Here is a 21309-nt window from a genome sequence, read left to right as displayed (position 1 = left end):
GGTTCCTTGTAATTTTGTGGTGCTGGTGGTTATCCTTGCTTGTGTTTATTTGGATCTTCTCTCTTTTTTCTTTATGAATCTAGCTAGTGGTATGTATTACTTACTCTTTCAAAAAACAAACTTTTGTTTTTATTTTTTGGTCTGGACTTTCACATCTCAATTTCATTCAGTTCTGCTCCGAGTTTGGTTATTTCTTTTCTTCTGCTACTTTCGGTATTGGTTTGCTCTTATTTTCCGGGTTCCTGTCGGTGCAATGTTGGGTTGTTAATGTAAGACCTTTCTAACTTCTTGGTGTAGGTATTTAGCATTATAAACTTTCCTAGTACTGCTTTTGCTGTGTCTCAAAGATTCTGATATGTTGTGTCTTTGTATCTCTGTTTTCATTTGTTTCAAAGACTTTTGAAAAACTTCTGCCTTAATTTCATTCTTTACTCTGTTTCAGGGGCAGGTCATTTAACTTCCATGTAATTGCAGGGTTTTGATAGGGCTTTTTGGCATTAATTTTTTTTGTTTGTTTCTTTGTTTTTTTTTTATTATACTTTAAGTTCTAGGGTACATGTGCATAACGTGCAGGTTTGTTACATATGTATACTTGTGCCATGTTGGTGTGCTGCACCCACCAATTCGTCAGCACCCATCAATTCATCATTTATATCATGTATAACTCCCAATGCAATCCCTCCCCCTTCCCCCCTTCCCATGATAGGCCCCAGTGTGTGATGTTCCCCTTCCCGAGTCGAAGTGATCTCATTGTTCAGTTCCCACCTATGAGTGAGAACATGCGGTGTTTGGTTTTCTGTTCTTGTGATAGTTTGCTAAGAATGATGGTTTCCAGCTGCATCCATGTCCCTACAAAGGATGCAAACTCATCCTTTTTTATGGCTGCATAGTATTCCATGGTGTATATGTGTCACATTTTCTTAATCTAGTCTGTCACAGATGGACATTTGGGTTGATTCCAAGTCTTTGCTATTGTGAATAGTGCCGCAATAAACATACGTGTGCATGTGTCTTTGTAGTAGAATAATTTATAATCCTTTGGGTATATACCCAGTAGTGGGATGGCTGGGTCATATGGTACATCTAGTTCTAGATCCTTGAGGAATTGCCATACTGTTTTCCATAATGGTTGAACTAGTTTACAATCCCACCAACAGTGTAAAAGTGTTCCTGTTTCTCCACATCCTCTCCAACACCTGTTGTTTCCTGATTTTTTAATGAGTGCCATTCTAACTGGTGTGAGATGGTATCTCATTGTGGTTTTGATTTGCATTTCTCTGATGGCGAGTGATGATGAGCATTTTTTCATGTGTCTGTTGGCTGTATGAATGTCTTCTTTTGAGAAATGTCTGTTCATATCCTTTGCCCACTTTTTGATGGGGTTGTTTGTTTTTTTCTTGTATATTTGTTTGAGTTCTTTGCAGATTCTGGATATTAGCCCTTTGTTAGACGAGTAGATTGCAAAAATTTTCTCCCATTCTGTAGGTTGCCTGTTCACTCTGATGGTAGTTTCATTTGCTGTGCAGAAGCTCTTTAGTTTAATGAGATCCCATTTGTCAATTTTGGCTTTTGCTGCCGTTGCTTTTGGTGTTTTAGACATGAAGTCCTTGCCCATGCCTATGTCCTGAATGTTACTACCTAGATTTTCTTCTAGGGTTTTTATGGTATTAGGTCTAACATTTAAGTCTTTAATCCATCTTGAATTAATCTTCGTATAAGGAGTAAGGAAAGGATCCAGTTTCTGCTTTCTACTTATGGCTAGCCAATTTTCCCAGCACCATTTATTAAATAGGGAATCCTTTCCCCATTTCTTGTTTCTCTCAGGTTTGTCAAAGATCAGATGGCTGTAGATGTGTGGTATTATTTCTGAGGACTCTGTTCTGTTCCATTGGTCTATATCTCTGTTTTGGTACCAGTACCATGCTGTTTTGGTTACTGTAGCCTTGTAGTATAGTTTGAAGTCAGGTAGCGTGAAACTGAAAAAATTCCCTTTGAAAACTGGCACAAGACAGGGATGCCCTCTCTCACCACTCCTATTCAACATAGTGTTGGAAGTTCTGGCTAGGGCAATCAGGCAAGAGAAAGAAATAAAGGATATTCAGTTAGGAAAAGAAGAAGTCAAATTGTCCCTGTTTGCAGATGACATGATTGCATATTTAGAAAACCCCATTGTCTCAGCCCAAAATCTCCTTAAGCTGATAAGCAACTTCAGCGAAGTCTCAGGATACAAAATTAATGTGCAAAAATCACAAGCATTCTTATACACCAGTAACAGACAAACAGAGAGCCAAATCAGGAATGAACTTCCATTCACAATTGCTTCAAAGAGAATAAAATACCTAGGAATCCAACTTACAAGGGATGTAAAGGACCTCTTCAAGGAGAACTACAAACCACTGCTCACTGAAATCAAAGAGGACACAAACAAATGGAAGAACATACCATGCTCATGGATAGGAAGAATCAATATCATGAAAATGGCCATACTGCCCAAGGTTATTTATAGATTCAATGCCATCCCCATCAAGCTACCAATGAGTTTCTTCACAGAATTGGAAAAAATTGCTTTAAAGTTCATATGGAACCAAAAAAGAGCCCGCATTGCCAAGACAATCCTAAGTCAAAAGGACAAAGCTGGAGGCATCACGCTACCTGACTTTTGGCATTAATTTACATTGTATTGTGCTGTGGCCCAATGGTGTGGTTGGTATGATTTTGGTTTTCTTGTATTTATTGAGAATTGCTTTATGGCTGAGTAAAACCTGGGTCAATCATACAATATGTGCCATCTACAGATGAGAAGAATGTATATTCTGTTGTTGGATAGGTATCTGTTAGGTCCATTTAGTCAAGTGTCGAGTCTAAGTCCTGAGTGTCTTGCCTTGATGATCTGACACTATCAGCGTGGTGTTGAAGTCTTTCACTAATATTATGTGGTTATGTAAGTATCTTTGTAGGTCTGTAAGAACTTGATTTATGGATTTAGGTGCTCTAAAGTTGGGTGCATATGTATTTAGAATAGTTAAATCTTGTTGAACTGCACCTTTTATCATTGTATATTATTCTTTGTCCTTTTGATTGTTGGTTTGAAGTCTCTTTTGTCTGAAATAAGAATAGCAACTCCTGCTTTTTTGTTGTTGTTGTTCTCTATTTGCTTGATATCTATTTCTCCATCCCTTTACTTTGAGACTATGGGTGTTGTTGCATATGAGATGAGTCTCTTGAAGTTTGAAGGCAGCAGAGTCTTCTTGCTTCTTTATCCAACTTGCCAGTCTGTGCCTTTTAAGTTGCTCATTTAGCACATTTGTATTCCAGATCAAAATTCATATGTGAAGATTTGATCCTGTAATTGTGCTGTTAAATGGTTATTATGTAGACTTGATTATGTAATTGATTTATAGTGCCAATGTTCTGTGTATTTTGGTATGTTTTTGTGGTAGCTGCTACATCTTTTGTTTCCATGTTTAGCACTCTCTTAAGGACCTCTAGGAAGGCAAGTCTGATGCAAATGAATTCCTTTAGTATTTCCTTTTCTGAAAAGGATTTTATCTGTTCATCACTTATGAAGCGGTTTGACTGGATATGACATTCTTGGTTGGAATTTCCTTTCTTTAAGAATACAGAATATAGGCCCTCAATCTCTTCTGACTTGTAAGATTTCTGCTGAGTAGTCCACTGCTAGCCTGGTGAGATTCCCTTTGTACATGACCTGCCCCTTTCACTAGCTGTCTTTAAGAATTCTTATTTCATGTTGACCTTGGAGTTCCTCTTTCATTCTATATTTCGGGAATTGTTGTCTTATGTAATTTGTGTGTTGGCTTCTCTAGCAAGGTTGAGAACATTTTTATTGACAGTATCCTCAGATATGTTTTCCAAGTTAATTGCCTGTCTCTATCTCTTTTAGAAATTCCAGTGAGTCACAGGTTTGGTGTCTATATAATCCCATGTTTCTTGGAAGTTTTGTTCATTTTTTAAAATTCCTTTTTAAAATTTTTGTCTGCCTGCTTTGATTCAAAGCAACAGTCTTCCATCTCTGATATTCTTTTCACAGCTTGGTCTATTCTATTATTAATGTTTCCCATTGTATTATGAAATTCCTTTAGTAAATTTTTTATTTCCAGAAGTTCAGTTTTGTTCTTTCTCAATGTGTCTATGTTTTCTTTCTGCTCTTCAAAAGTTTTACTGTTTTCCTTGGATTGGGTTTCAACCTTTTTCTATGTTTCATTGAGTTTCTTTGACATCTAGATTCTGAATTCTATGTCTGTCATTTCAACAATTTCAATCTGGTTAAGAACCATTGCTGGCAAGCTAGTTAGTTCATTTGCAGGCAAGAAGACACTGGCTTTCAGAGTTGCCAGAATTCTTGAGCTGTTTCTTTCTCATCTGTGACAGCTAATGTTTCTTTAATCTTTTAAATTCCTTTCCTTTGGATGGTACTTTTTGCTTTTATATTCTTTGTTGTCCTTGAGGTTTTGACTCTAGTGTAAATTTGGGTTTATTAGATTGTTTTCCTTTTTGGATGCTTTTAGGGGACCAAGGCTTAATTTGGCACTCCAGGGCTATGTGCTCTGTCTCTAGTGGGCTAGAACAAGACCATTTGCTTTGCTCTCTGGCCCCTTGAAGTCAAGAACCTTCTTTGCTGGAGGTGCTAATGTGTTCCCAGACTACTGACAACAACATTCCAATCAGGGATGCTGGCAAAGGTGCTTCACTGGGTCATTGGAGATGACATGAGACAGTGTAATCCAATAGGGAAGCAGGGGGTCAGAGCCACATATGTAGTGATGGGGCAGTCACGTCCATCCACTTGCTCATAGGGTAGCAGGAATAGGCTGCAGGTTACTGTGCACTGGTGGGAGAAGGCTGAAAGTGAATCTGCACCAGTAAGGATCCATATGCAAAAGCAAAAACCTGGGCTAAAAACTGGAAGTTAGTGGCTGCTGGTCAAAGAACTATGACAGCAGCTGCTGGCAAGTGCTTCAGTAGGGCAGCTGAGGCTGTGCACTAAGTGAGTATGGCTATGCAGGGGCCCTAGTAGAAGCCAGCACAGAGAGGCGCAGTCAGATCAGACTGGCCCCGGCCGATGTGCAAGACAGGCCTGCTTTCTCCAGACCTGGGAGCTAACAAAAGCTAAAGCCACCTAAAGAAATATGGAAAGCCTTGGGGGATGGGCACCTATGGCCGTGTTCCACTGCAGCTATTCCTGCGCCAAACCCTCTGGACTCCACACAGAATAGAGTACTGTCTCTGCCAATTCTCTGTGAAGTTCTCCCCGCCAACTAAAATGTCTCTGGGAGTCATGGAGTCTCCTGCAGCTAGGATCCTGGAGGTCCATGGTAAGAAGGGGCTGTTCATGCCTGTTTAACTCACTCCTTCTCTAGGAACTGTGCAGGACCAGGAATAAGTCATGGTGCTCAACAGCCCTATTCAGAATTCCTAGCTTCCTCCCCCTGTAGCTCCACCATCTGCATTCTCCCTCTATTCACTCTTAATGCCTTTTATCCAAAGATCTTTTTGGAGTATGCCAGTTTGCTTGATATTCTGGTCTTTTTTTAGTGGGAGAAGCTCTTCCAGAATTTGTCTAGTCAACCATCTTGGCTCTACCCCATAACTACTTTAAATTTATATAATATACACACATGAATCTAAAGACAAAAATTAGCAGAGTGTATAAAAACTGAACTTAGCTGTATGCTGTTCAAAAGACACACTTCAAACAAAATGACAATGAGACATTGAGAGTAAAAGGGTAGCAAAAATATGTAATGCAAACATTAATCGGTAAAAACTAGGAGTGGCTATATCAATATAAGTTAGACTTCAGTGGAAAAAAAAATCACAAGGGGCATTACATAATGATAAAAGGACTAATCTGTCAAGAAGATAAAGCAATTCTGAATTCCAAATAGCAAACAGCAGAACTTCAAAATACATGAAATGAAAACCAGTAAAGCTGAAGTAGGAATAGACCAATCAATAGTTACAGTTGAGCATGTTTACAAACCACTCTCAGGCAATTGCTATAATTGCTAGACAGAAAACAAGAAAGGATATAAAAGAACTGAACAACATTATTGGTCAAGAGGATGTAATAAAAATACAGAGAATACATCCACCTACAAAGAAGAATACACAGCCTGCTCAAGTGCTCACGAACCATTAAGAAGATAGAACAAGATGAACCATAAGAAATTTAAAAGAATTGCAATTATGTAGGGTATGATCTTTGACTAAAATGGAATAAAACTAGAAATCAGTAACAAAAAGAAAACATAAAAATCCTCAAACACTTACAAATTAAATCATACACTTCAAAATCTTGCAGTAAATGAGGAAATTTCAAATAAAATAAAAATATGCATAGCATTGAGTGCAACTGAAAGCATGACATATCAAAATGTGTGGGATGCAACTAAAGCTTTACTGACGAAAAATATTTACAACACTAAATGTTTATTTTAGAAAGTAGGAAAGAAACAAATCAATAATATCAGTTCCTGCTTAAAGAGATTAGAAAAAGGAGAGTAAAATAAACCCAAAGCAAGTAGATGGAGAGAAATAATAGAGAAAAAAAGCCGTAATCTGTGACACTAAAAACAGATAACAGAAATAATTGATAAAGCAAAAAAAAAAGCTTTAAAAAATCAGTAAAATATACTTATGACAAGACCGACAAAGATAAGAGAGAGAAGGCACAAATAACTGAGATCAGGAACAAAACGGTATCAGAACAAATCCTGCAGCCATTAAAATAATAATGAGTATAATATGAACAACTGTTCATTCATAAAGTCAGCAACTTAGAAAAGTTTCTCACACATCACAAATTCTCAAAAGTCAGATAAGAAAAAACACATAATCTACATAGCACCGGAACTATTAAAGCAATATAATTTGAAATATAAAACTTCCCCCAAAGCAGATAAGCAGGAACAAATGTTTTGACAAAGACTTATACCAAATCTTCAAATAAGAACTAACGTCCTGAAGCTCAGTTTTTTTTTTTTTTTGAGACGGAGTCTCGCTCTGTCACCCAGGCTGGAGTGCTGTGGCCGGATCTCAGCTCACTGCAAACTCCGCCTCCCGGGTTTACGCCATTCTCCTGTCTCAGCCTCCCGGTTAGCTGGGATTACAGGCGCCGCCACGTCGCCCGGCTAGTTTTTTGTAGTTTTAAGTAGAGACGGGGTTTCACCGTGTTAGCCAGGATGGTCTCGATCTCCTGACCTCGTGATCCTCCCGTCTCGGCCTCCCAAAATGCTGGGATTACAGGCTTGAGCCACCGCGCCCGGCCTTTAAGCTCAGTTTTTACAGAAGGTCTGACGATCTAGGGAGAGTTGGGAAATAATAGTAGCAATGTTGTGCTGAGATTTTTTTATTCTGTTGCTGCTCAAGTTTGGAAAACTTGAGTATATAAACTCAGACTAAAAGTTAATTTTTAATGGAAATATTTCAATGTAGCTCAGTTTTCATGGTCACAAGTAAATGACTTCTGAAGATTTACATACAATGTGAGTGGGTATAGATTGTTGCAAGTATTTGGTTACAGAAACAAAAAAAAATTTTAAATAAACTATGTGAGTGGGTAAAGGGATAGGGTCACACTAAAAAACTGACTTGGAGTCTGGAGTATACCTTGCAATTATTCTCCCAGAAAGACTTAGGAAGAAGATCAGTTGGTAGATGTGTTTTCACAATCCGGGGTGATGGATTCTTCTCTAATTGTTCTATACCTAGAAATTGAGTTAAGTATACAGAAATATTAGAGTCTCTAGAAATGTTACGTTTCCTTATTTTGCCAATCAGTTTTTCAAGACATTTTTGAGCATTATGTAATGCAGCTAAATTCTGAACCAATCACAGGCATTTCACCACATTACTAGAGTCTGTATTGTGTAACATTCAAGGGTACACATTCTGAGGTTAGTCACCCTGAGTTCAAATGCAGACTCTATCACTTAAGCATTGTGAGACACTTTGAAAGTATCTCAGAATCTCTGTACTTCAGTTTCCCCATCTCCAAAACGAGAGATAATAATACCCTCTTAAATAATTTGGAGTTTTATTGTACCTGTGCAATAAATGACTTTTTAAATGTTTTGTACCTGTGCAATAAATGACTTTTTAAATGTTTCTTCATGCCAAAGAGATATCAATAACTAGTAAGTCTAAAACTGGCTATTGTGTTGTATCAGCTACTGTAGCATAGGTGACATTAACTTTGCGTGTAATATCAGCTGTTGTATCTATATTTTTATTATATTCTATATGTGTCATATGTCTCTCCATATGTGTATGGACAGGAAAATGTGTAATCTTTAGTTATTAGCTTAGCTCTTTAAAGTCATACAACAAATATATGGTAGAACTTGGTTTCAAATTAAGGTCTTAAGATAGATGATACATAAACTTCTTATGCATTCCTTTTTGTTCCACAGTATTACTTATATGCAGTCTAAACTCTGGAATGCCTGATAATCTTAAATCATCTTGCCATCGCTGAATACAAAGGCAAACCCACACAAAATTGCATCCGACTCATTGAAAACAATACTTTGTTTAAAATATTCACAATAATTCACTGCATATGCTAAGAAGTCATTCAGCCTATTACAACATTTTTCTTTTAATGTTCTATAAAACACCTTTTGACTTAGTAGATTTTTAAATTATTTGTTTGTTTACTGTATGTCCTTACGTCCCTTCCTCAACCTCACTCCTAAACATACACTAAAATGGAGATTCCATAAGAACAGAGATGTAACTTGTTTTATTCATAAATAAATGTCCATAGAGAACAGTGACTAGCACATGATCAGTATGAAGAAGACTATTTAATGTCAGTAGAGACAGGCTTGGCAGACAAGAAATTTAAAAATGTGAAAATCCAAGTTACATTTGAATTATCAGATAAATAGCAGATTGTTTTTAGCATGAATATTTCCCTTACAAGATTTGGAAAGTACTTGTATACTTAATAAAATGGATATTTATCTGAATTTCAAATTAATTAATTGTCCTGTATTTTATTTGCAAATATAAATGACTGTAAACATAAAATACTGTACAACTCCACCAGGGATTTTACTATGCCTCTACTGATCTAGCAACTACAGTCACTTTACTGAGCATATAAAAATGAGAAATTGTAATCTTCCACAACTCGTTATTAGTTAATGGCCATGACATGAACTTATATCTGTTTCTTTTAAGAAGTTTTTCTCACATCTGTTGTTCCTTGTTCCGCATTCAGCTTCCCTGAAAGATTTCTCAATTTCCCCTGTTTTGCAATCATTTTGCCAAGTGAGTCTTCTAAATGAACCCTTTATATCCACAAGTACAAGTGTTAGCAATGAGTAAAGACAATAAAATTATTTACACTCAGGCTCTAGAGTATATTTATTTATTTATTTATTTATTATTTGAGACAGAGTCTCGCTCTGTCCCCCAGGCTGGAGTGCAGTGGTGCAATCTCGGCTCACTGCAAGCTCTGCCTCCCGGGTTCAGGCCATTCTCCTGCCTCAGCCTCCCGAGTAGCTGGGACTACAGGCGCCCGCCACAATGCCTGGCTAATTTTTTGTATATTTTAGTAGAGACGGGGTTTCACCATGTTAGCCAGGACGGTCTCAATCTCCTGACCTCGTGATCCACCTGCCTGGGCTTCCCAAAGTACTGGGATTACAGACGTGAGCCACTGTACCCGGCCTAGAGTAGATTTAAATGACATAGTTTACCCTCATCCACCTGCTGAACTTCAGCCATTCACTGTCAGGCAATGCTGCATAGCCTCCCTCTCTATCCCCAATCCTTTCCATCTGTTATCCCTTACTCCCATGCCTCTGATTACTTTGGTTCTGTCACTTTTTTCATTTCATACTTTCTATGGCTCTGAAGTCTTGCCTCATTCTTGAACTCATTTGGGTTCCTTGCCCCCAGCATAATATCTCAGTTCCAAGCTTTCCAAGGATAGACATGTTTAAGAACATCAAGCCTTAACATGGGCACGTTTAAGAATATCTCATCATAACCATTTGCTTTAAGAATCTTTGCAGTTTGCATTTTAAGTCCTTGACAAATGTAAGAGTAAAAACTTTGTGAGAGTAATGGATTTGCTTTGTAATGCTAAGTAAAAAATGTTGAGTATTTATACTTGAATTTTAAGTTGAAATCTTGCTAAATTTCTAATTTTTTAAAAAAATTTTTTTAGAGACAGAGTCTTGCTGTGTCACCCAGGCTGGAGTACAGTGGTGGAATTATTGCTAAGTTTCTATGTAGTTTTGGAACATTTAAAATACCTAAGATTTGCTGTATTTGTGAGCTTAATTTATTGGAGTATAAGTAGTTGGGAAGATTTGTCTTGGTCAGATAAAGTAAGTACTCAAGGAAATGAAATATACTGATTATATAAATGCCACTTAAGTGTTTAAAGGAGCTTAATTAAATATAACTTGGATCAAATATTAAACTCCTTTTGTTGTATAAGTAAAATAATAATATTTATAAGCTGAACTTAATGGCTTAGGGAAGAACTGGGATTTTAGATTTGTAACTTTGAAAAATTGAATCTATTTTTTAAACAAAATGAAACAAAACAAAAATTGGCAATTGCTCTCTGACTTCTGGCAATGACATAGAAGAACTGACATCCTGCCAGTTGATTTGTCTCTGCTTATGGAAGCAACTAGTTCAGTCAGTCTGCTGAGGGGCACTTCCATTACAGAAGAGGATTTGGATATTTCTCTTTACCTTGGCATACAGGTCTATCACCATCCTACTGCTTATTTTTATCCCAGGATTCCAGCAGCATTTGACAGTCAAACTTCACTTCTTGAATACTCCTCTCATTTATCTACAAGACACCATACTCTTCCATTCCCTCTTAGCTCATTTTTTTCAGTTTCCTTTGCTAGCCCTTCTTTCTCTACCTAACTTCTGCATGTTGATGTTTTTCACAGCTCAGTCCTTCTCTTCTCATATTGCTCCACAGGCTTTCCCTGGGCAATCACATTGATTCCAATCTCCAATTATGCTGAGCATTGCCTAATGAATATATTTTAACAAGCTCCAAACACCATCATTTTAATTCACTATAATTTTAACTGGTTATAATATCCAATGGCATCTCAAGGTTACCATTTCACAACTAAAATATTAATAACCCTATCCCCAAATGTGTTCCTCTCCAAGTACTTTTCCTTGCAAGCAAATAGTTCCACAGTCCACTTGCTTGATGAAATAAAACTATGTCATCCTTGATTCTTTCATTTGCTTCATATTTCCTTGACAGTCCATCAACAAGTCAAAAATATATCTTCTCTAGCATCCTCAATTCCACCTCCACCAAGCGACTTGTGGAGTCTTTGTATTTAAAACAACAACAACAAAACAAAAACCCTATAACTTTTCTTTGCATAAAACCCTTCAATGTCTTCCTCAATGTTCTTGGAATAAAATGAGAAAATATTTTAAGAATTACAAGTCCTACATGATCTATCCTAGCCTAATTTCCAATTGTTTTGCATCCCACTTTTTCCTTCTTTCATGGATCATTTTAGACCCCGGGCTATATCAAGATCTTCCTGGAATATGCTTTCCAGGACTATATCCTGTAATATTCTTTACCCAAGCATGTACTTTTTAATCTCAATTGGGAGTAGATGCCCCTTGTTAAATTTAGACTAAAGCTATCATCTTACACATTTTAAGTTTGGCTTAAAGGTTTCTCTATACATAGTGAATTGTAACCTAACTGGATGTGTAAACATATTACATTCTACCTTGTGCCAATCACCAAGTTTTGGCCAATCGAAGGTGGCCAACTTCAAACTGTGTTCAAATAAGTCAAACACTAAACTGTAACTAAGCCAGCTGTTTCTATATCTCAATTCTGTTTTCTGTGTGTCACATTCCTTCCTTCTGTAAACCATGTAGCTGTTCTGGAATCTCTGAGGCTATTTTGACTTAAGGGGCTGCCCGATTTGTGAATTGTCCTTTGCTCAATTAAACTTGTTTAATTTAATTTGTCTAAGTTTTTTATCCTTTATTACCCATTTAAAGTAAGCTTTCCTATCGTTTGCTTCCACAGAACCCTATTCTTTGGCTGTGCAAGACTACTAACATTGACATACTGTTATTTACTTTTTAACGTCACAATATTACTGTAAGCTCCCTGTGATACAATATATAATTTCTAATCATTATGTATCTATACCATAGCACAGTGAATAATTATTTACAAGCATTCCATAAATACTTGTGGAAGAAAAATTAATAGTATTAGTGAATTCTATGTTTTAAGAAAAGTTGCTCCTTGTTTATTAATTACAACAATGTCCTGAATTAGGAACTTACTGATCTAATCTGACAAATTCTACCCAACAAAAGTCAATAAGACAGAGAAAGTATTGTTTATTTTATCAATCAAATTTGTAATTGTTTTGTACAGTAAGACTCTCATCTTTGATATCATACCTGGATATACAACAGACAAAAATAAAGTTTCTTCATATTCCTCAAGAATTTTACATTGTTTTCCAGCTTCCATTTTATGTCACCAAATCTACTCCAGTTTCAGTGAGAGTCACACATACAATAATGCATATGCTGTGTAAATAACATTACAAAATAATAATTCCAAGGGGGTTAAATTTACCTGATGTTCTTAATCCAGGGAGAGTCATTTCCAACATTGGAACTTTTTCGGTAATAAAACCTCGCTTACATTTTTCAATATCTCCATCATTTAGAATCATGTCTGTAATTTCACTAACCCAAGTAGTACCTGTGACAAAAGGCAACATTTTCAAAATAATTACCCAAATTGCACAGGAGAGGGAGAAGAATCTATTGGAAACACTACCATTTTAACACATTCTATTACAAACTTAATTCCCCTTTCTATGCCCCAAATGCCAATTTTAATATACTAAAATAGGTGACCGCACTAAATGAATATTAACTTTATTTAGAACGATAATTATTTTATGGACAAGTTGATTTCCAGGAAACAAAAATCGAGGTCGGACTTGAATTTGTCAGGCCACAGAACTCACCTGATTTAGGATAAGTGGCTATCACAATGTCATCTGGTCTGCTATGGAACTGTTCAATTTTTTCCCAATTGTTCACAAAAGCACAGGGCATGGGATAACCATGGACCAACTTCAGATCTTCTCGCAGAATATCTTTTGGGGAAACCATTTTAATATCAGATTGTACAAATATATAATAGATTGACAGTCGTTCTGGAGAAATATAGAGAATAAAAATCAGAATCTGAGTAACTAATGTTGGTCTTAGACACCGCAATTTGTCACAAAGTAAAATTGGACTTTTACATTGTGGGCACATGGAGATCTAAGTACAAAGGGCGTATTTTGTGGACATTAGGTACAGTAGATTGCAAGAGCAGTAACTGGCTCCGTGACAAGCAGGACAAAGGTCTCTAGGGGAAGTTTTGGAAAGAAATGAAACTGCATCTCTCTCTTTGAGTTAAAATGCATGTTTCACAGAAATATGCCAAAACAATCTGAACAATCTGGACTTAAGGCAAAATAAATCCACCACTCATTATTAAGACTTCAGCTATACCTCATTTTTCCTTAAAGAAAATTTGCTGTCATTCTGACCTTTGATCTTCAGTTTGTAATTCATCTTCTTTCTTTGTCTGCTTCTAAGATTACTTTATCACTTATTTGGAGCAAGTGGATTATAATGTTCCTAGGTGTGGTTATTTTCGTGTGTGTGTGTGTGCATTCACATGCACATTTTAGCTTTATAGAGCTTCTTGGAATTGTGAGTTTACGGTTTCCATCAAATTTGGATAATTTTCAGCCATTATTTCTTCAAATATTTTTTCTATCTCTCTCTCCTTCTGAGACTATAATTACATGCATATTAGGCCATATGAAGTTGCCCACAGCTGAGAGATTATCTATTTAGTTTTTTAAAAAGCTTTTCTCTATGTGTGTTTCATTTGGGATATTCTCTCTTGCTCTGTGTCTGTAATTACTAACCTTTTCTTCTGCAGTGCTTAATCTGTCCTTACTCCTTTCCAGTATGTTTTATCTTGGGCTTTGTAGTTTTAGTCTCTGGGTGTTCAATTTCAATATGCTTATATTTTTTATTCTCAATTTTAAAGCATACTAAATACAGTTCTAATGATTTTTCTTCTTTGTTAACAGTAACATCTGCATAGTTCTATGTTGTTTTCAGTTGATTGATTTTTTTCTCATTATGGTAGTCTCTTTTCTCCTTGTTTACATGTCTGATAATTTTTTATTGGATGCTTGGTGCTCCTGTTACTTCTGCTTGCTTAGAAACTGTCATTGATAATTTTTTGCGTCAACCTGACTGTGCCATGGGGTCCCCAGACATTTGGCCAAACACTATTCGGAGTGTTTCTGTATTGGTGTTTTAGGACCAGATTAATATTTAAATTGGTAGACTGAGTGATTGTTCTACCTAAGGGGGTGATCTTCATCCAATTAGTTGAAGTCTGAGTAGAACAAAAAGGGTGATGCTCCTAGGAGTGTTCCTTCTACCTAACTGCCTTTGAGCTTTAACGAAAACATCGTTGTTTTTTGTTTGTTTATTCCTGCCTGCAGACTCAAACTGAAACATTGCTCTTCCTGGATCTCTGGCCTGCCAACCTTTTGACTAGAGCTAAACCATCAGCTCTACTGGGTCTCCAGTTTGCCATTTCACCCTACATATCCTGGAATATGCCTGCATACCTGCCTCTAAAATAATATCATATATGTATGTGTTAAAAGGCAGTCAGACAGGAAGAATTCCTCTTTACCTCCAGGAGAGTCAACCTTTTGGTTCTATTCAGCCTTCAACTGATTTCATGAGCCCCATCCACATTAGGGAAGGCAATCTGCTGTACTCAATCTACCAATTAAAATTTTAATCTCATCTAAAAACACCCTCACAGACACACACACACACACACACACACACACACACACACACATACATGCACATTAATGTTTGATCAAATATCTGGGTTTCCTGTGGCCCCATCAATTGGACACATAAAATTAGCATCACAAAGAGCTACTCATTATTTATTTTTTCCATTTCATTTCCACTGAACTTTGTAAGTAAAACCATAGCCTTGCTTTTAATAATGGTTTTCATTTTACATCAATTTTATTTTATTTTACAATTTATAGATTCCTTCATAATCGATGTTCCATTTATTTCTTAAGATCTGTTAATTTAATAACATAGAACATATTTACTATTGTATGGATAGAAAGAATTTGAACTAATTGCAGCATAAATTGCATAATATCTTAGAGGAAATTGTATTGCTTCTAGTAAAATAACTTTAAAGACTGCCAAAAGTTCTTAATTGATTAAGTATAATAGTTTCTGGTAAATATTTTGCAAGTAATTTGTGAACCCACAAACAAAACTCACTAACTTAACAGCTAGCTGGAGCTTAAACTAGCTTACCTAACATTAACTTGTACAGAAAGAGGTATGCTTTTGACTAGGAAGAACATGTTACGACAACAGCCTTGTATTTCAAAGCCAACTCTTCCACCATCACTACCTCCATGTACACACACATACACACACACAAATCTAGGAGGGAGAAATTTGGGTAACCATTTTTTCATTTTATATTGTAAGACATATATTACATACCACATTTTTATACATTATCATTCATGTGTTTTACACAAAAATGCTGTGTTATTTTGTTTTTCCAGTAAAAGTCATTATTCAACAATAGGTTTGTCCTGAAACATTTAGCATCTTATGCTACAAAATAATGGAGTGAAAATTAATAAAAATAACTTGAACTTTGCATTTTCACACTGTTTATTGAGTAATGGAGTTGTAGGCCTCAGAAATCTGGAATAGAAGATATTAATGGAGGAGCAGTCTCAAAATAGATTAGATACAGACAAGTTTAGAGCATTTGAAGCCCTGGGGCAAGGATGTCAATGACAGCTGAGTGAATGGAGCCTTTTAGGAAAATTATATTAAATATTTATCTTCTATATGCTTCTCAGTTATTCTCCATTTCCAGTAAAATGTCAGGTAGTCTTTGTAATGTTTCGTTAGTGGAGATAGTCTTGTAGAAAATATTCTCCAGCATGAAATACTGTGGAACATGTTAGCAGCTCAAGAAAGGAATAATTAATGTAGATGGTCAAGGAGTCAGCAGAAGGAGGAATTTGAAAGAAAAGAAAGTAAGTCTGTAAGTAGTGTACTTGTGATGAAGTTTGTATTGAATAAATTGAATGAAGAAATGAATGAATGATGAGATTTCCACTTCTCACCTAGAATCTTTTGATATCTCGAGAATAGTGCCCCTTCTCTGTTTGGATATAAAGGAATGAGTGCCCACAGGAGTCAACATAGTACATTTAGATATCAGACTTGATTTCCACATGATAAATGAAATAGCTCTTTCTGAAACATTTTATTTTATTAACTTCTTAACAACTTGTTTCTTCCCAAAGTATCTAAAGGTAAATATCAATGGTACACGTCATTTCAAAAATTGTCTATTCTGAATTGAGAAAAATAAATGAGTCTCTATTCATTGGCTCCAGAATGTAATGTTTAGTAGCAGTATAACTTTGCTTATCACCTCTTATAACGCATACATATTATGCAAAAGTGAATGAATACTGATGGAGCCAATACCCTTTTCATACTGTCTACTAAAATTATACAGACAAATTTATTCGCCATATAGCAAGTAGCTTATATTATACATTTATAGCATCATTTCTGGTTCCATTTCATGTCTTGGTTCATCCTTTGCCTTTTCTTTATTTATTCACCTTAATTTAATTTGTACTATTCTTTTCTATGCATAAAATTGATTTACAATTTCTATTCAAATTACAGACCATGTATAAGTCCCATGTGTTACTGGCCTTATCGGAGAGCTTGTTAGAAATGTAGAATCTCAGGCTTCAACCCAGAAGCAGAATCTACATTTTAGTAAGATCCTCAACTAATTTGTTTGCACTTAAAACTTGAGAAAATGACTTTAAACTACCTTTAATTATCTAATGATACAGGGTTTATGTAAATGATTTATCAAAATGAATTCAGTGTCTTTTAATACAAATTGTGTTGATCGTGCTTCATGTATATGATCTCTAATTATTACCTACCCTGAAAAGATCAGTCTTATTTTCATTCTGTGGATAAGATTAAGAAACAGATCTTCAGAGGCCCTGCTCAAAGAAGCACAGAAAAGGAGTGGCAACCCAGGAATGGACTTTAGTTTGTCCAGCTCTGTTCATGTGATCATACTGAAAATTTCCTGTAGGCCCAATCCAGTCAAAAATGTCTGTGACTTTTCTCATTCAAACAAGAGTGTTTACATATTGGAAGAGATTTTTGCTTTGACAATGAAAATCCCCTGTGACCAAAAGGTCAGGCTCTTCATGCTGTAAAAATGTTGCTAGAGAAGAATAGAATGAGTAAGAAGATGAAAATAAGGCAACTGATTGTGAATATATGCTAGTCACCTCTGGAAAGTGTGGGTGTCCAATACAGGAAGCTACAGGGTATTAGGCATGAACTAGCATTACCTCGTTATGACCAGTGGATAAATGATGAGTTGTGAATTATATGGGGAGAAGAGTATGGAGAGGAGGACTGGAAGATATCAAATAATTGATATAATTAAACTAGATATGCTGAAAGATGATTTATGAATGACATTTACTTTAAAATCTAAAAATTAGTTCATAAAATATTTTAAACCCTATTGGAAAGGAGCAGGCAATTTAAAGCAGTTGTAAATTATACATGGGATCTCAAGACTTCCTATTTAAGATGAGCCATAGGCTGAAAATTAAAATGTCTAAAATTGACTTTAAGGAATATTAATGGAACAAAAGAGAAAAATAAAAAACAATGCCTGTTTTAGAAGAAACAGTCATTTAACATTAAAACTATATTTTTCTTTCAGTTAGAAAAAAACAATTTCTTCCATTTGTCATACCCTGACAAAGTTTAGCTCTATCTGATACACATCAAATCCAGCTGCTTAAATAAATGTAGTAAATGACATATTTTATATTCTGGAATGCACCTTAAAGGTGTGTGTGTGCACATATGTCTGCATGCATGCATGTGAGTGGGACTGGATGAAAGATGGGAGCAGAGAAACAAAAACTTGAAAAAGATTTCTTTTTCCGTAAGTGGTTTACAGTTTCATGAGAAGATCTCCATTCCTTGCATGCTTCAGTTCCATTAAATGTAGACAACTAAAATTGAACATTGAAAGCTTCAGAGATGTTAGACAGCATAAACAACAGTTTTCTATAAGAAAATTGGAATTATGCCAAAGACTTTCTAATTATAAAATATGTTCAAAACAGAAATTGTTCTAAGGCACACAATATTCTGTGGGGGTAGGATAAAACTTCAAGGAAAGAAATTGAAAAGCAAATTTTACCTCACAATTTAATCTCTTTGTTCAGTTTTCATTTTCAGCCAGTGAAGCTGTTGTAGAGTAACCATGGGAAATGGTAGTGGTTCCAGCAGGGAATGGGGAGCCCAAGAAGACTCCTGGCGCCAGGAACAAAACAAGTTCAAAGTTTGATCTGAACGTAGCAATCACTGAGTTTACAGGCAGCTAAGATGTAAAAAGGTTAAACTACCCACACCCACAATCACACACACACACACACACACACACACACACACACGAGGCAAGCTCCACTGTTTCAACAGCTAGCAAAGCCAGGAAGACAGGAAATGGATCAGGGTAGTGACCATAAGTCAGCACAGGCACAGGTTGTTTAGATTTTAAGCTGTCTGCAAGCTTCAAAGGGTCTGAGAAATGCAGAGGGAAAGAACATGAAGGGTTACTGGATCAAAATTGTTGCTTCTCTATATCTTATAAGAATGTCTTCTAACAATTTTGGCCATAACAAAAATAAAAATTGGTTTTGCGTGTTTGTGTGCATGTGTCAGTGTATGTTTCCATCTTGAATGAAAGTGAGTTTCTAATATCATTAAATATCAAACATATTAAAGATGAAATGATTTATTACTTTGGCACCTGAAACACAAATACTCTAATCATTTCCACAACCCTTGGCTTTTTCTTCTTTTGGTATGCAGAATCACATAGACAAGAAATGACTGGAAATCAATCCATTTGTTAAGAGCACTCGTCTCAAACTTACACACAACTACAACCACAGAGTTCTTGCCCCTGAGTTATACCTATGAAGGCCTGGGAAAGTCAGGAAGACCAGAGGGAAACTAGCACATTCCTTTAGACCATCAGTTTAACTTTTAAATTTATTGAAGAAATGTAAAGCATATTTTCTTCTTAAAAGATGCTGCCAACAGATTCCTAATCTTTGCCAGCCAGGGTTGTTTTATTTTCATTTTGTAAAGAGGGTGGAAGTGTATTACAGAGAGAATACAGAGAAAAGGGGTTTATGTGCACCTATTATGGTTGTATTTTTTTGCCCTTATAGGGAAGCATTATGCCTCCAAATGAATCGGGAACAGGCACACGGAGGGCATTGAGACTGTCATATGTCAATCTATCTCTCTTTGATTGAGAATCTGAAATGTTTGATTTTTCTGAGATGCCCTAGCTTAGAAAGTTAGCTTTCTAGACGAACTTGTTTATTTTCTAAACATGATTTTGTTATTTTATAAACTAGGATTTTCTTTTCTCCTTTTGATGACACATAAAGCCATTGGCTCCCACAGACCACCTCTCCTTCCTACCAACCTTCATGCAGTCAACTGACATATTCCATAGACGTAGAGTCTGTATAGGTCAACTTTCTGCAGTAGTAAACTACTGAAAACAAAAGCTGAACAAATTATATTTTCATTTGAGTATATAAATCTGCTATTGAAAATTATTTTACAGTGTAAATTTACAACCAATTCAATAGGCAAGATAATAAAATACATTCAGACAGCCTGAAATCTGACAAATTTTGGAAACCTGTGGAATTGTACCTCAGGCTTCCTTAAGTAAACTTATCACTGAAAAAGGTGATTATTCTAACCCAGCCACAACTTGTGAAGATAGGAAAACACACTGAAGGCAGTGGGAGAGGACTAGTGAGCAAGAGGGTGGGCTATAGCACAGGTCCTGGGTTTTAAATCCCAAACACAATCATTAACCAGCCTTGTGAGAGGGACAGAAGATTTAGCCTCTCTGTGCCTCCATTACCCCACTAGGAATAATAGCACCTTCTTTATACAGTTGTTTCAGTTTTCTCCTTTTTCTTTTGAATGTGAGAAAATACATATAACATAACATTTACCATCTTAATGAGTTTTAAGTGTACGTTCAGCAGTGTTAAGTATATTCACACTACAGTGCAATCAATCTACAGAACTGTTTCATCTTGTAAAACTGAAGCTCTATACCCATTAAAGAACAACTTATCCTCCCTCTGATCCTTGGTAACCACCATTGTATTTCTGTTTCTATAAATTTGATTCCTCAAAATACCTTATAAATGTGTAATCAGAATGTATTTGTCCTTTTGTAACTGGCTTATTTCATGTAACATAATGTTCTTAAGGTACATTCATGTTGTAGCTTGTGTAAGATTGTTTTGTCCTTTTTAAGACTAAATATGTTACAGATACTATAATTTTTAAAAGTAATAAAAAAGTGGATACTTGGGTAGCTTCTACCTTATGGTTATTGTGAATAATGCTGCTATGAGCAGGAGCATGCAAATTTTTTTTATGAGATCTTGCTTGCTTTCATTTCCTTTGGATGTGTGCCAAGAAGTAGGATTACTGGTAATTATGTTTTTAACTTTTTATTATTATTATTATTATTATTATTATACTTTAAGTTCTAGGGTACATGTGCACAACATGCAGGTTTGTTACGTATGTATACATGTGCCACATTGGTGTGCTGCACCCATTAACTCGTTATTTACATTAGGTATATCTCCTAATGCTATCCCACCCCCCTCCCCCCTCCCCCCTCCCCACAATAGACCCCCGTGTGTGATGTTCCCCTTCCTGTGTCCAAGTGATCTCATTGTTCAATTCCCACCTATGAGTGAGAACATGCAGTGTTTGGCCATCAGTGACAGACTGGATGAAGAAAATGTGGCACATATACAACATGGAATACTATGCAGCCATAACAAAGGATGAGTTTGTGTCCTTTGTAGGGACATGGATGCAGCTGGAAACCAGCATTCGTAGCAAACTATTGCAGGAATGTTTTTAACTTTTTAAAGAAACCACATACTGTTTTACTTGTCTATATCATTTTACAATCCCATCAACAATGCACAACAGTTCCCATTTGTCTAC

General features: G+C 36.0%; 1 protein-coding gene across 1 annotated transcript in view; it reads right to left on the bottom strand.

Annotated features, from left to right (window-relative positions):
- SULT1B1 (sulfotransferase family 1B member 1) overlaps window positions 1-18707 on the bottom strand; it is a 37406-nt gene extending 18699 nt beyond the window's left edge. Inside the window, exons 1-4 of the mRNA XM_010371444.2 lie at window positions 18443-18707; window positions 13050-13241; window positions 12650-12778; window positions 7633-7730 (exon numbers count right to left, since the gene is read on the bottom strand). Coding sequence (XP_010369746.2) covers window positions 7633-7730; window positions 12650-12778; window positions 13050-13197 — 375 coding nt within the window. The 5' untranslated portion in view covers window positions 13198-13241; window positions 18443-18707. The remainder of the gene's footprint in view (window positions 1-7632; window positions 7731-12649; window positions 12779-13049; window positions 13242-18442) is intronic.
- Between the last annotated feature and the right edge of the window lie 2602 nt (window positions 18708-21309).

This window comes from Rhinopithecus roxellana, chromosome 2, assembly GCF_007565055.1.
Source record: "Rhinopithecus roxellana isolate Shanxi Qingling chromosome 2, ASM756505v1, whole genome shotgun sequence".
Taxonomy (NCBI): domain Eukaryota; kingdom Metazoa; phylum Chordata; class Mammalia; order Primates; family Cercopithecidae; genus Rhinopithecus; species Rhinopithecus roxellana.
The sequence above is the reverse complement of the archived record's forward strand: the minus strand, read 5'-3'. Positions and strand labels throughout refer to the sequence as shown.